This window comes from Oncorhynchus tshawytscha, linkage group LG22 (genome assembly GCF_018296145.1).
Source record: "Oncorhynchus tshawytscha isolate Ot180627B linkage group LG22, Otsh_v2.0, whole genome shotgun sequence".
NCBI lineage: Eukaryota > Metazoa > Chordata > Actinopteri > Salmoniformes > Salmonidae > Oncorhynchus > Oncorhynchus tshawytscha.
The window spans coordinates 28,329,824-28,344,762 of NC_056450.1; the positions used below are offsets into that span (position 1 = coordinate 28,329,824).

A 14,939-nucleotide genomic window follows, 5' to 3' on the forward strand; every position below is an offset into this window, starting at 1 on the left:
TTAGGTGTCTCTGTGTTTGATTCAGTCTTGTAATGTCTCATGCTGCTGCTCCCTACACTCTCTGATCTACAGATCACCCGTATACACAAATCCCACTGACCTACAAAACACCCTGATCTACAAATCATACTAATGCACATATTACCCTGATCTACAAATCACCCTGATCAAATCAAATATTGGTCGCATACACATATTTTGCAGATGTTATTTTGTGTGTGTTCCTAGCTCCAGCAGTGCAGTGATATCTAACAATTCAGAACAATACATAAATCTGAAAGAAAAAAATGGAATTAAGATATATAGAAATATTAGGACGAACAATGTCGGAGTCCGGAGTATAAAAATATGTGCGCATATATGCAGTACCGGTCAAAAGTTAGGACACACCGACTCATTCAAGGGTTTTTATTTATATTTACAACGCGATACATATCGGGGTGAACAGGCCGTGGCTGGGGTGATTGATTGTCCTTGATGATCTTTTTGGCCTTCCTGTGACATCGGGTGCTGTAGATGTCCTGGAGGGCAAGCAGTGTGACTCGGTTATGCATTGGGCAGACCGCACCACCCTCTGGAGAGCCCTAAGCTTGCGGGCAGTGCATTTGCCGTACTGGACGGTGAAGTGGGTCTAAGGAGGCTGAAGAAATTTGGCTTGTCACCTAAAACCCTCACAAACTTTTACAGATGCACAATTGAGATCATCCTTTCGGGCTGTATCACCATCTGGTACGGCAACTGCACCGCCCCCAACCGCAGGGCTCTCCAGAGGGTGGTGCGGTCTGCACAATGCATCACCGGGGGCAAACTACCCTCCAGGACACCTACAGCACCCGATGTCACAGGAAGGCCAAAAAGATCATCAAGGACAACAACCACCCGAGCCCTCCGCCTGTTCACCCCGATATGTATCGCGTTGCATGAGGCAAATGGTGGTCACACCAGATACCGACTGGTTTTCTGATCCACGTCCCTACTTTTTTGAAAGGCATCTGTGACCAACAGATGCATATCTGGGTTCCCAGTCTGAAATCCATAGATTAGGGCCTGATGAATTTACCGATTTCCTTACATGAGCTGTAACAGTAAAATCTTTGAAATTGTTTCATGTTGCGTTTATATTTCTGTTCAGTGTACAGGGCATTTGGAAAGTATTCAGAACCCTTGAGTTTTTCCACATTTTGTTACGTTACAGGCTTATTCTAAAATGTATTAAATAGTTTATTTTCCTCAATCTACACACAATACCCCATAATGACAAAACAAAAGTATTTTTTTAGAAATATTTGCTAATTTATTTAAAAACAAAAACTGAAATATGACATTTACAAGTATTCAGACCCTTTACGCAGTACTTTGTTGAAGCAACTTTGGCAGCGATTACAGCCTTGAGTTTTCTTGGGTATGACTCTACAAGCTAGGCACACCTGTATTGGGGGAGTTTCTCCCATTCTTCTCTGCAGATACTCTCAAGCTCTGTCAGGTTGGATTGGGAGCGTTGCTGCACAGCTATTTTCAGGTCTCTCCGGAGATGTTTGATCGGGTTTAAGTCCGGGCTCTGGCTGGGTCACTCAAGGACATTCAGAGACTTGTCCCAAAGCCACTCCTGTGTTTTATTGGCTGTGCGCTTAGGGTCGTTGTCTTGTTGTTATATTAACCTTTGCCTCAGTCTGAGGTCCTGAACGCTCTGGATCAGGTTTTCATCAAGGATCTCTCTGTACTTTGCTCTGTTAATCTTTCCCTCAATCCCGACTAGTCTCCCAGTCCCTGCCGGTGAAAAACATCCCAATAGCATGATACTACCACCAACATGCTTGACCGTAAGGATGGTATCAGGTTTCCTCCAAACGTGACGCTTGGTATTCAAGCCAAATAGTTCAATCTGGGTTTCATCAGACCAGAGAATCTTGTTTGTGATGGTCAGAGAGTCTTTAGGTGCCTTTTGGGAAAGTGGGCTGTCATGTGCCTTTTACTGAGGAGTGGCTTCCGTCTGGCCACCCTACCATAAAGGCCTGATTGGTGGAGTGCTGCAGATATGGTTGTCCTTCTGGAAGGTTCTCCCATCTCCACAAAGAAATTCTGAGCTCTGTCAAAGTGACCACTGGGTTCTTGGTCACCTCTCTGACCAAGGCCCTTCTCCACTAATTGTTCAGTTTGGCCGGGCGGTCAGCTCTAGGAAGATTCTTCGTGGTTCAAACTTCTTCCACTTAAGATTGATGGAAGCCACTGTGTTCTTGGGAACCTTCAATGCTTCAAAAATGTTTTGGCACCCTTCCCCATATCTGTCCCTCGACACAATCCTTTCTCGGAGCTCTACGGACAATTCCTTCAACCTCATGGCTTGGTTTTTGTTCTGACATGCACTGCCAACTGTCGGGACCTTATATATACAGATGTGTGCCTTTTCCAAATCATGTCCAATCAATTGCATTTTACCACAGGTGGATCAAGATGTAGAAACATCTCAAGGATGATTCATGGACACAGGATGCACCTGACCTCAATTTTGAGTCTCACAGCAAAGGGTCTGAATACTTGTGTAAATAAAGAATTTCTGTTTTTTGGTTTTACATACATTTGCTAAAATAAAAACTAGAAAAATGATTTTCTTCGTTATGGGCTATTGTGTGTAGATTGCTGCTCAATAAACAATATTTAATCAATTTTAGAATAAGGCTGTAATGCAACAAAATGTGGAAAAAGTCAAGGGGTCTGAATACTTTCTGAAGGCACTGTTTAAACATCAAATCACCCTGGTCTACAAATATTCCCTTTTACTACCCAGTAAAGATGGTCAATGTGTGCAGAAGTCAGCTCAGGCTGATAGAGTTGAAAATGTAGATCAGGGATCAACTTGTTTAAATTCTTCCAGAGATTTGAGAATGGGATGGAGATTCACCTTCCAGCAGGACAATGACCCTAAGCATACTGCTAAAGAAACACTCGAGTGGTTTAAGGCAAAACATTTAAATGTCTTGGAATGGCCTAGTCAAAGCCCAGACCTCAATCCAATTCATAATCTGTGGTATGACTTAAAGGTTGCTGTACACCAGCAGAACCCATCCAACTTGAAGGAGCTGGAGCAGTTTTGCCTTGAGGAATGAGCAAAAATCCCAGTGGCTAGATGTGCCAAGCTTATAGAGACATTCCCCAAGAGACTTGCAGCTGTAATTGCTGCAAAATGTGGGGTGAACAGTTATGCACGCTCAAGTTTTCATTTTTTAAATAATTTCTTTTTTTTTTCACTATAAAAAATATTTTGCATCTTCAAAGTTGTAGGCATGTTGTGTAAATCAAATGATACAACCCCCCAAAAAAAAATATCTATTTTAATTTCAGGTTGTAAGGTAACAAAATAGGAAAAATGCCAAGGGGGTGAATACAAGCCACTGTATCTGTAAGGTCTACCAACTAAGTAATGAATTTCAAGCACAGATTGAACCGCAAAGACCACGGAGGTTGCAAAGAAGGGCACCGATTGGTAGATGAGGAAAAAATAAATAATAATAATAATAAAAGCAGTCCCTGAATATCCCTTTGAGCATGGTGAATTTATTAGACTTTAGATGGTGTATCAGTACACCCAGTCACTACAAAGATACTGGCGTCCTTCCTAACAGTTGCTAACAGTTGCCGGAGAGGAAGGAAACCAATTGTGATTTTAAAACAGTTACAGCTTGGTTGTGATATGATAAAACTGAGGATGGATCAACAACATTGTCGTTACATCTCTAATCTAAATGACAGACTGAAAAGAAGGAAGCCTGTACAGAATACAAATATTCCAAAACATGCATCTTGTTTGAAACAAGGCAAAAAACTGAGGCAAATAAATGTTATTTTTGTCCTCAATACGAAGTGTCGTGTTTAGTGCAAATCCAACACATCACTGAGTAGCACTCTTCATATTTAAAGCATGTTGGTGGCTGCATCATGTTATGGGTATGCTTATTATTGGCAAAGAATAGGGAGTTTCTTAGGATAAAAATAAACAGAATACAGCTATAAGCACAGGCAAAATCCTAGAGCTTAACCTGGTTCAGTGTGCTTTCCAATAGACATGGGGAGACGAATTCACTTTTCAACAATAACCTAAAACACAAGGCCAAATCTACACTGGAGTTGCTTCCCCAGACAACATTGAATGTTCCTGAGTGGCCTACTGACACTTTTGACAGAAATAGGTTTGAAAATCTATAGCAAGACTTGAAAATGGCTGTCTAGCAATGATCAACAATCAACTTGGCAGGGCTTGAATTATTTATTTTTTATAATAATGGGCACATATTGTACAATCCAGGTGTGCAAAGCTCTTAGAGATACAATAAGACTCACACCTTTAATTACCACTAAAGGTGCTTTTACAAATTATTGACTCGGTTGTGAATATTTATGAGATATTTCTTTATTTTATTTTAAATAAATTTGCTAAAATCTCTAAAAACATGTTTTCACTTGGTGGACCAAATAAATTAAATTCAGCCAGCGGCCACCAGTTTGGGAACCCTGATGTTGATGGATGTTTGATCACTAAGTAGCCAACCAGTTAGTCAGTCAAAGCCTATTTTATACTTGTCGATAACATGCGTCCTTTGTCCTGATCTTCCCCACATTCTGATTGTGCCCATATTTTCAGAAATATGTCTATCCATGGTATTAAAATGTTTCTCATATCGGTCCACTGTGTCCACATTGTGACCAAATTATTTGACAGCTATTCTTTCAAAATAATATTTTATTTCAAGACACATATTGATGTCATAAATCAATGGTGCTACCTGTCAATGCTTTTAAAAGGCAGGATGATAATGATCACATTGCAGATTTTAATCGTCTATACCTGTTTGAAAATGTGGGCACAATCAGAACGTGGACAAGATCAGGACAAAGGATGCAAGTTAGAACCAGGTATAGACTTATTATGGGCTTATTAGCTGCAGACTGGTAATGAACAGATGGAATTTCTACACCAAAGGTTGGAGCGACGTCAGGAGGGACAGGGACTGTCAGTCAACCAAACCAACATGGGATTCCATAATATACGTAATAATATATGCCCTTTAGCAGACGCTTCTATCCAAAGCGACTTAGTCATGCACCATGTGCCATGCTCTACCAACTGAGCTACAGAGGACCACAGCTAGAACCAACCACATACATCTGGAGAAAGCTGCTTCACAGCATTTATATTATTATAAAAATTTATAAGCAATTATAATGACCTATTAAACAGGGTTTTTATTACAGTGTTACCAAAAGAAGACGTGACATTTTCACTGTTCATTAAAATCCACTTTAATTCCAATATGACACAACATCAACAAATAAACATGCAAGACTTTTCTATCCCTACATCATGTTATACAAATAATGATTCTGTAGTTACAAAATATATATAAATATGTAGGGCCATTATGTACAGAACATTTACATTACTACATCCATAACTTAAATAACATTTATTTTACTGTTATATACATTTAACAGGTATTATTATTGTTATTATTGTTATTATTATTATATTTCATTATTATTAATCTAGTAGTGGTATTCTAACTCTGAAAAACAAAGCATCTTGCAGGAGAAAATGGGACCATATGAGACGCTGCTGTGCCTGAATGGTCAAGGAGCAGAGGCTAGAGCTGTCCTTGGTAAGCATGGATGGAGGGAGGTCAGGAGGCTATGTAAAACACACAGCACAGGGTTATGTTCAACAGGCTACTTATACAGGGTGATAACATGGCCGGCTAGCCAACGATACTGTAAATTTCAGCAGCTCTTGGTTTCCACTGAGGTAAAAGACAACACTGTACAGAATCTAGCACACATTTCCCACAATCACGCAGCCAGTTGACTTGGTTTGGAGGGCTGCCGTGTGTGCCAGGCAGTTTTTGGTTCTCCTTAGTAATTGATGGACTGATTATAAGTCATTGGTGGATCACTGGTATGAGAGGTCCACTCAGGTGGTTTTCCAAGGTCCAGTAGGTACATAAAATACGTGAGCACTTCGGCCCGTAGAGCTCTTGTTGCTGTGTACCATTACTTCTTTTAACTGAGTCATTTGGGAGCATTCATTCAACTTTACAGACATGGTGAATTTATCCCCTGTCTGTTTCAAGATGGAAAACAATGCTAAATAGTTGCTAAATTCCATCATGAATTGCAACTATTTGCAGTATTATTTTATGCCTTGTTGACATACTGAATATTATGCATGCATGAATCCAATTTCTATAAATGTTTTAACTGGTTTGAAAAAACAGCTAGTAGTTTTACTATGGCAGTACATTTTATGAATAAGTCCAGTATTTCTTGGATGTATCTGTAGATGTATCTCTCTCACATGCGCACGCACACACACAGTTTATAATTTGCCGTAACCTTTCTTGTTGTATATAATAAACAGTTAACAATACAAATGTGATGCTCGTGCCAATCGTTAGTCACCATTGTAAACATTGCAGTTGTGTAAGAAACCGGTCCATTGCAGGCTTCCTGTTCTGATTAGATCATACTGTGTAGGTGTACACAAACAACACCCCCCACGCACAGAGCCAGTTGTATAACTTACACACATCAAATATATATGTCTCTCTCTCTCTCTCTCTCTGACACATACACATACACTCTTTCACATACTCGCTCTCTCACTTAATTTTTCTCTGTCTCCCTCCCACTCCCTTTCTCTGTCTTTTTCCCCTTCCACTCTCTATGAGATGGTGCAGTTCTTGCTCTTCCTCCTCTGGCGCATTTGTAGCTGTCCGTGCAGCTGCCCGTGGTTTCCTCCATGTAGGGGTCCATGTATGGGTCCATGGTGGCCCCCCATTCCTCCCACTCCTGTAGGGCTGTATCTGTGGCGCAGCTCCTCATTGTTGAGGTAGCGTAGCTGGATAGGTCTGGGGATGGGCTCACCCAGGAAGTACCCCTCATCTTCTTCAGACTCAGAGGACGAGGAGCAGCTGGAGCACCAGGGGTCTGCCCCCTCCCCGTACCCATCTCCACCACAGTATGGCCCCCCCAGGCCCAGCGGCTGAATCCCCCCGCCCCCCGCTGCATTGTGCAGGGTGAGATCTGAGGTGGTGCGAGGGCAGGGTCTATAAGGCTGTTGTCTGTAACCACCCATGCCCCCAACCCCAAACAGGTCCCGGGCAGTGCGGCCTGCGGGGAAACGGTCGTAGTCCTCCTGAATGCGACGGTGTGGTGGTTCCATCATGTGATTTGCCCGGTCGGCCGCCAGGTGGAGGGCGTTGTCAGAGCGTGAGCGTCGAGAGCGCCGGTGGTGGCGACCGCTGTTGCGGTGGTTGCCGTTTCCATCATTACCGTTGCCGCGGTGTTTCCGTCGCCGTGGTTGTGTTGGTAGTTGTTGTTGCCGTATGGGCTCTGGCTCATTGGGCCGACGACGAGGTGTCCTGTCAATCATGGGGGGCATGCGGAGGTTGCCACTACTCCCCATCAGGGCCACACGACCTTTACCCTCAAAGGCCAGAGGCTGGGGGGCGTCCCAGTACCCCAGGGGGTACCCCACCTGCACGGGCGCATTCAGGTTCCTGTACGGCCGAGAGGAGGTCAGGGACTCAGAGCTGCGGAACTGGAGAGGGGAACCCAGTGTCCCCATGTTGCTCTTCTCAGACACATTCATCCCAGAATCCTTACTAAGGTCTGGCATGGAGAACCTGGACAGGTGCTCCTGACGCTTATTGACTCCATCCAGAGAGTTACCTGGGAAAGATTCACAGACAGGTTATTGATACTTTATTACCTGATTGGGAGCATAAATCATTAGCCATATTATCATATTCGATCATATCTACTGTCTATCTTCTAAACTCAGGTGAGAGGGCACAGCACCTGTAGCGTTGGACAGGGCCAGAGACTCCATGGATCCTCGGGGGGTTTGTTCCAGAGGGGTGAGGGGCTCTGTGAAGCTAATGCCGTTGCTCATGGTGTTCCTGGTCAGGGGGGGCCTGCTGTCCCTCTGGAAGCCATGCATGCTGATGCTCCTCTTGTCTGAGAAGCCCTGGCCTTGGCTGGACACCTCGTTAAAACTCATCTGGGTCCTCAGCTTGGGTGGCCGGAACTCGTCCTGGCTGTGGTGGATCCAGTTGTCCTGGAAGGATTGGCCCCTCAATGCCGCCATGGGCGTCCTCTTGGTGTTGCCCTGCTCTTTAGCCCTGGACTCAGGCCTCTTCCCTGGGTTGCCAGAGCTCTGGGTTGGGGGGTGGAGTTTGGGGCTGGGACTGTAGCCCAGCCTGGGGTTACACGGGCCCAGGAGCAGGGGCGTGGGGGTTGGAGAGGGGTCCCGCGGGGAGCCCTCATAGGCTGCCTCGTAGGCTGCCTCGTATGCTGGGGGGTAAGGTTCGTCCCGGCTCATCCACACCTGGTTGAGACTAGGAGTGCGGCTTGGGGTGCGACTGGGGGTTCGGCTGGGTGTCTGGATGGAGCCAAGGCTCAGACGGTCCATATGGATAGACAGGGGGTCCACCTCGACAGACAGACGGTCAGGCATGGGCGCTGGCTGGCGACGCTCCTTCTCGGTATTTCGGTGATCCTGTTTTATGATCTTGGTGCTGTGGCGGGACTCACGGGAGCGGGCACTCTGGAAGGCCGAGTCCGAGGAGTCAGATTCATCTGGGTCCTGATTGATGGAATTTATTACATAATTGAAATACATAGAAAACACACATACAGGTGTCACCAGAACATTCAGTTAAATGCTGGTTGTTCACCTGTCCGGCGCTGCAGGAGCGTGAGCAGTAGATTTGTCCCTGTTTGGGCAGAAAGGGGCGCCCCAGGAGGGAGCGCTTACAGCGGGCACAGCAGAAACACTCCTCTGTGGCATGCCAGTGCTGCCCGTCATATGTCATTTGGCCCTGGTCAATGCCTGGGGAGAGGATCACATCCTGGCATTAGAATTAGAAATGATGCTTACTACTAATAAGGTGTCAGTTTCGGGATATCACAAACTGATTCTTAATGATCACAGACAATTGGAGGCTTGATCTTGTCTTTGGATGAAAGAACACTGGCATAGACATATAGTATATCAGCAGCATTACCGTCAGTCTAACTGACTGGCTGAAACCCATCATCTATAGTGAGAGACTGTAACTTTCCTCAGTAATGAGCTGAGCCAAGCACACAGTCTCTGAAGAGCCTGCTCAGAGCCTCAGCTAATCTGTAAAACATGAGCCTACAAAATATTTGTATGATATTTACTGGAAGAAGAAATGAAATACAGCACAAACGCTGCGTTTTATTTCCCAGAAGGTTGATATTGTGATTTTATCCAAAACTGGGATTATGCGGTCTGTATAATAACTAAATAAATAACTCAATAAATATACATTTATCTCAGATTTTATGACTATTGGCACTTAACGACCACAGGTTCTTTGAATGGCTCCATTAGGTTGTCGTCACAGGTAAAACATGTCAATAATGAAATGAGTTGAGACATGGAGAAATGGAGGTAGAGACACAGAGAGAGACAAAGGGAGACTGATGGCGTGTGGGAACAAAGTCATAGAGACTTGAAACAGGGGGGAAGATACATGTAAAAAGAGACACTAACCACGTTTCCATCCCAAATTTTAAAGTCATGCAGTTTATTTAGGCTGCAGATGAAATAAGTTATAATGAACTTCACAGAGTGGTGAAAGTGCACGGTGATCTTAATGCTCCTTTCAATACATTTCGATGGTGTTATTCTGGTGACATGATGAATGATGCTTGACTGCTATCTGACAAATAAAAATAGAGTTGGTAGAGTTGAAAATGTGATGGAAACACATTGAACTTTAGATTTCTTTTCGGCACACGAAAAAGTTCATTTTGTGTGCACTATGTCAACACACTGATTTTTATCCACACTGGAAACAACACTGGTGGGAAAATGTGCATATTTTCTATGAGGATTTTACAATATTCGCATGAAAATCTGTCGCCAATTGGATGGAAACCACGCTACAGAGAGCGAGAAAGGGATAAAAATAGGTCAAGGGAATAAGAAATGGTAAAAATAAAAGCAGGGATGGATATAATGTCAACAAGAGAGATGGAGGAAGATGGACAGCAATGAAGAGAGGAGTTACATAGAGGTGAAGATGGACGTACAAGTAGAGGATGCAGGCGCGTTTTGAAGAATATAGAATCATTGCATGATTTATTAATTGAACATACGAACTGACAAAACAAAGAAAGAGAGTTGTAAATACACTGATTGAAGTAACAGCAATAAGTGATCATAGCTGGCACCTGGATTCATCTGGTCAGTCTATGTCTTGGAAAGAGCAGGTGTTCCTAATGTTTTGTACACTCAATGTATGTATACATCATGTTCAGGAAATGTCTAGAACCGTGTACCTATGTGTTCACCGCAGGCGTCACAGTACTCTGCGTAGAGGGACTCAAAGCAGTTGCAACAGTGTGGGTGTCCATCCTTCATGATGTAGCGCTGGCCGCCCAGCGGAGCCTCACACTCATAGCAACAGAAGTGTTTCATGTGCCAATGCCTGCCCTCCGCCTCCGTACACTCATCAGCAAAGATAATCTAAAGCAAAGAGAGAGAGAGAGAGAGAGAGAGAGAGAGAGAGAGAGAGACCATTCATCACAATCATCAGCAAACCGGAATCTAAAGCAAATAGATCCAAAATCATCAGCAAAAATAATTAAAGATAATATGCAGGACAGACTGTCAAACCATAGACCACTAGAGAGGGTGAGAGATACACACCAAGCGGAGACAGATTCTTACCAAGTGAATATCACACATACCTTAGAATTAGCTGAAATAAGACTTAGTCAAACCCAGCAAGACTTCCTCAGATAACTGAGATGTGGAAGGTGACACCCCTCAACACTCCATACCCCTTAAACCCCATCTCCCACTGAGCTCCAGCCGACCCCCCACCACCCCAGCCCTCTGAGTCCAGGCGTGCTTACCTCATCACAGGCACAGCAGCGGGGTTTGAGCCTCTCTGCATGGTGCCGGCCGCAGTAGATCTTCCCTTCTTGGTGGAAGTAGATGAGGTCCACCAGGAGCTCCTCACACATGCAGCACACGAAGCAGTGAGGGTGCCACACCAGGCCGTGGCCTGCCCGCGATGCAAACACCACAATGTCCCGTCCATTTATCTGGCCCCCACACTGAGAGAGAGAGAGAGAGAGAGAGAGAGAATAAATGTACAGAGGGGGAAGGAAGAAGGAGGGGTAGAGAGAAGGAGGGGGAGAGAAGGAGGAGGAAGAGAGAGAAGGGGGGGGAGAGAAAAAGAGTGGGAAGGAAGGAGGAGGGGGAGAGAAAAGGAGGGGAGATTGAAGGAGGAGGGAGAGAAGGGAGAAAGATGCCAGTTACGATATGAATAATCCAATGTTTCTAAATGTGAAGTGCATGATCTTATCACTGAAGGGCTTTTATGGCTAATCCTGCTGATTAGACATCAAACCAAAAACAATGGCAAAGAAAGCATCTCATTTAGACATGAACAGATCTGAGTAGAAAGCTGAATTTATTTTCAAATATAAATTAGATTTGCTGTAACACATATTTTATCCCATTTGCACCATCCCCTAGTGGCGCCCTCTATGTTTCTGCTCTTTGTGCTGTAGGTTTTCTGTCATGTTTGTTTTGTGTCAGCAGTGAGTACCTGTTCACAGATGGCCCCACTGATGGACAAGGGGAAGGGGCGGACATTGCCTCTTCCCAGGTTGTCCCTCTTTCTCTGGTTACTGAAGAGCTTGAGCTCCCTCTTCTCCTCGTCGTCCAGTGTGTTGCAGTATCGGACCTGACGACCAAACCAAAACACATTAGACATCCCTTCATAAATGTGTCAAAGGTCACTAGACACAGGTAATCAGGTAAACTAGTGTCACCTCGTTGTCGTGCGGGGGCAGCTGGTGAATTAGCTGTTTGATGCGGTGCTTCTCTCCTGGGCTGTTCACATACGGCACCCTGTCCTCAGGTAGAGAACCGTAGTACTGATGCACCTGACAGGGACACAAACCACAACACTCTGGCTTTAGTCTCACAAAACGCTAATGGTCTTAGTTCAGCATAGTGACAATGATAGCATCTTCTACAGCCTTGGCACATGTTTCTTTTTTCACTCAACTATTTTTGTTTGTTTGTTTGTAATGACAGGATTGATAGAGTGGCTAGTCTGATCCTTCCTGAAGTATGCCATGTGCCTGCCTATCATTATAAACGTTACTATCTCTGTAAATTGAATGGTAAAATGTCTGTCGATTAAAAACAAAAGTTTAAAAACCCTCCCAGATGAACCTGAAAGCAGCAGTTTTTAATGAATAGATGATGGGCTTTATATTCTGCTGTGTTGGTTATTGTTCTGTCCTCCATCATCCTTGGCCTTGAGAACAACGGCTGGAACTAGAAGTGTCTGGAACAAAGGCTCTTGTGGCTCTGCAGCAGACACAGCCTTGGAGAGCAATGTGCTCTTTCATTGCAGACAGTGTTTTGTAGAGTCCCGATTGTAGGCTCTTAATCTACTTAGCTTTATTAGTGCATATATGTTGGAAATTTGTCTTCTGCTTTTTATCCAACAAATACGTTCCTTGCTCTAGGGAACATGGAAGGAAGGGAGGGAGCGTGGCAGCATTGCATCACAGGTCCCACTTGTGCAGCACTTTACCGTGGAGACAAGCAGGAATTATTACTTCAACCTGAGACATCAATGCCAGCAAACCTCCAGCTGCCAGCTCACTCCCACTAGATTTTTGCCCTGGTCTACAGTAGGATTTGAACCGCCAACCTTCCAGTTGCTGACCCCCCCTCAATGCTACCGCAGCCCCCATAGTGATGGGAAAATAGAAAAGTATCTATGATTTCTGAATGCCTGTAGGCTACAATCAAAGTAATTATAGGCATTCAGGAAAACTTGCTGAGCTGAAGTCACATGATAGAAAGGAGAGAAAATGCTTCAGGTAATTATTCTTCAAGAACACAACAATCTTATGGTACAATTAAAGTTTTGTCACACCTCAATGATTTGCAACATAATCCTCGACACATACAGAGCAGATTTAAACTAAAATCATTGTGTGGCTCACACCTAACATTGCACAAAATAAATTAGGGCCTTCCAATCCACTAGAAAACAGCCATCTAGTCAACAGCAGACGCTAAATTTAGTTGTAGGTCACAATCATCCAGCAGGCTTGATTGCCTTCATCTCCTGTAGGTTCAGAGAAAGGTCACAGCCTCCCTCAGAATCCTGTCAAAATGGCTAACTGGAGAAAATAACTATCATCAGCCCTGCCTGTCATCTATTAACAGAGCTCCTGAAGGGAGGGAGGAAGGGAGGGTGGGGAAAGGAAAGAAGGAAGGGAGGGCGGGTCGGCGGAAGGGGAAGGGAAGGAAGGATGGAAGGATGGGAGAGAGGGAGGGAGCGATGGAGGAAGAGGTGGTGGGAGGAAGGGAGCATGGCAGCATCGCATCACAGGTCCCACTGTGCAGCACTTTACAGTGGAGACAAGCAGGAATTATTACTTCAGCCTGAGAACAAACAAAGGACTAACTTCTCCCTCATCTGGACAGCTCCCGTCAACGGAAAGAACAAATTATTTTGATGTCTGTGCTGTTTTCTCTCTGTGGTGAAAGTTTATGTTTCAGTTTGTTCCAATTTGAGGGGTTAGGAATGACAATCCTGATAGAATAAAACATAGCAATCCAACAAACAGCAAAAAATTCTAGAATATATAATACACACCATCATTACAACACTGAAACCAAAAGAGGCACCATCATTTCATTACTTTCATGTCGTTCAGACGATGCAGTCCACAGATTATCCTTCAGGTCATCTTCATGGTGTGGTCACGGTTGTCATTAGGTTGGGCTCTGACCTCCCTGCTCATGTCATGTCATCTCAACAGTGACAGTTGAATAATTTCTTCACATTTGCCAGCTAATTTGTTAGGCCGGAGTCTCTCTCTCTCTCTCTCTCTCTCTCTCTCTCTCTCTCTCTCTCTCTCTCTCTCTCTCTCTCTCTCTCTCTCTCTCTCTCTCTCTCTCTCTCTCTCTCTCTCTCTCTCTCTCTCTCTCTCTCTCTCTCTCTCTCTCTCTCTCTCTCTCTCTCTCTCTCTCTCTCTCTCTCTCTCTCTCTCTCTCTCTCTCTCTCTCTCTCTCTCTCTCTCTCTCTCTCTCTCTCTCTCTCTCGGCATTCAGGACACCATAGAGGGAGTTTTAAAGCAATTAATCATCAGTTCTGCTGCTTGTTTATCAATCAATGAATCCACCCCTCTCAGATAACTAGGAAAATTAAGAAGGGGAAAAGAAGAAGGGGAAAAGAGGGGTACAAAGTGGATGGTGTACCTGCTCAGGGCTTAGACCAGGGGGCGCCCAGGCGTATTCCTCCAGTGCGCAGCCTGAGTCGTCGTCAGAGGTAGAGTTCCCCTGGAAGTCATACATCAACTTAGTGACACTCTTCTCCATCTCCAGAGACATGGCCCTCACCACATGCTCCTCACTGGGACACTTAGAGTAGACACAGGTCTTACTTTAGCAGAGCAGAGAGAGAGAGGGAGAAAGGGGGAGAGAAAGGGAGGGAGGGAGGGAGGGGGAGGGAGGGAGGGAGGGAGGGGAGGGAGGGAGGGAGGGAGGGAGGGAGGGAGGGAGGGAGGGAGGGAGGGAGGGAGGGAGGGGGAGGGAGGGAGGGAAAAACAAAGAGAGATATAGAGGGGAGAGAGAGAAAGATAGAGAAAGAGAAAGTAATTAGTATTCTACACTACAGGCTGCGGTTTCAGATTTCCCAGGGCCATACATCAGGGCTATGGCAGATATATGAAAGCATTTTCACCAATTTGTTATAACCAATTATGCATAAATATTGTACAGAGTCATACACACAAACACACACACTGGCTCAGACTTTAATAAAACTGTCAAATGCACAAAATGTTTGTGCCATTATAGTTTTCAAAACTAA

At 44.6% G+C, this 14,939-nt stretch overlaps 1 protein-coding gene across 2 annotated transcripts in view; it reads right to left on the reverse strand.

The window, feature by feature from the left end:
* Positions 1-6,544: 6,544 nt before the first annotated feature.
* Positions 6,545-14,939, reverse strand: part of LOC112222261 (prickle-like protein 2) — a 63,738-nt gene continuing 55,343 nt past the window's right edge. Inside the window, exons 2-9 of one of the 2 annotated variants that reach the window (XM_042304030.1) lie at positions 14,327-14,506; positions 11,869-11,982; positions 11,643-11,780; positions 10,942-11,145; positions 10,363-10,549; positions 8,727-8,881; positions 7,849-8,635; positions 6,545-7,719 (exon numbers count right to left, since the gene is read on the reverse strand). In XM_042304030.1, coding sequence (XP_042159964.1) covers positions 6,710-7,719; positions 7,849-8,635; positions 8,727-8,881; positions 10,363-10,549; positions 10,942-11,145; positions 11,643-11,780; positions 11,869-11,982; positions 14,327-14,458 — 2,727 coding nt within the window. In that variant the 5' untranslated portion in view covers positions 14,459-14,506 and the 3' untranslated portion in view covers positions 6,545-6,709. Of the gene's footprint in view, positions 7,720-7,848; positions 8,636-8,726; positions 8,882-10,362; positions 10,550-10,941; positions 11,146-11,642; positions 11,781-11,868; positions 11,983-14,326; positions 14,511-14,939 lie in introns of both variants that reach the window. The other variant, XM_042304029.1, reaches the window with a different exon arrangement.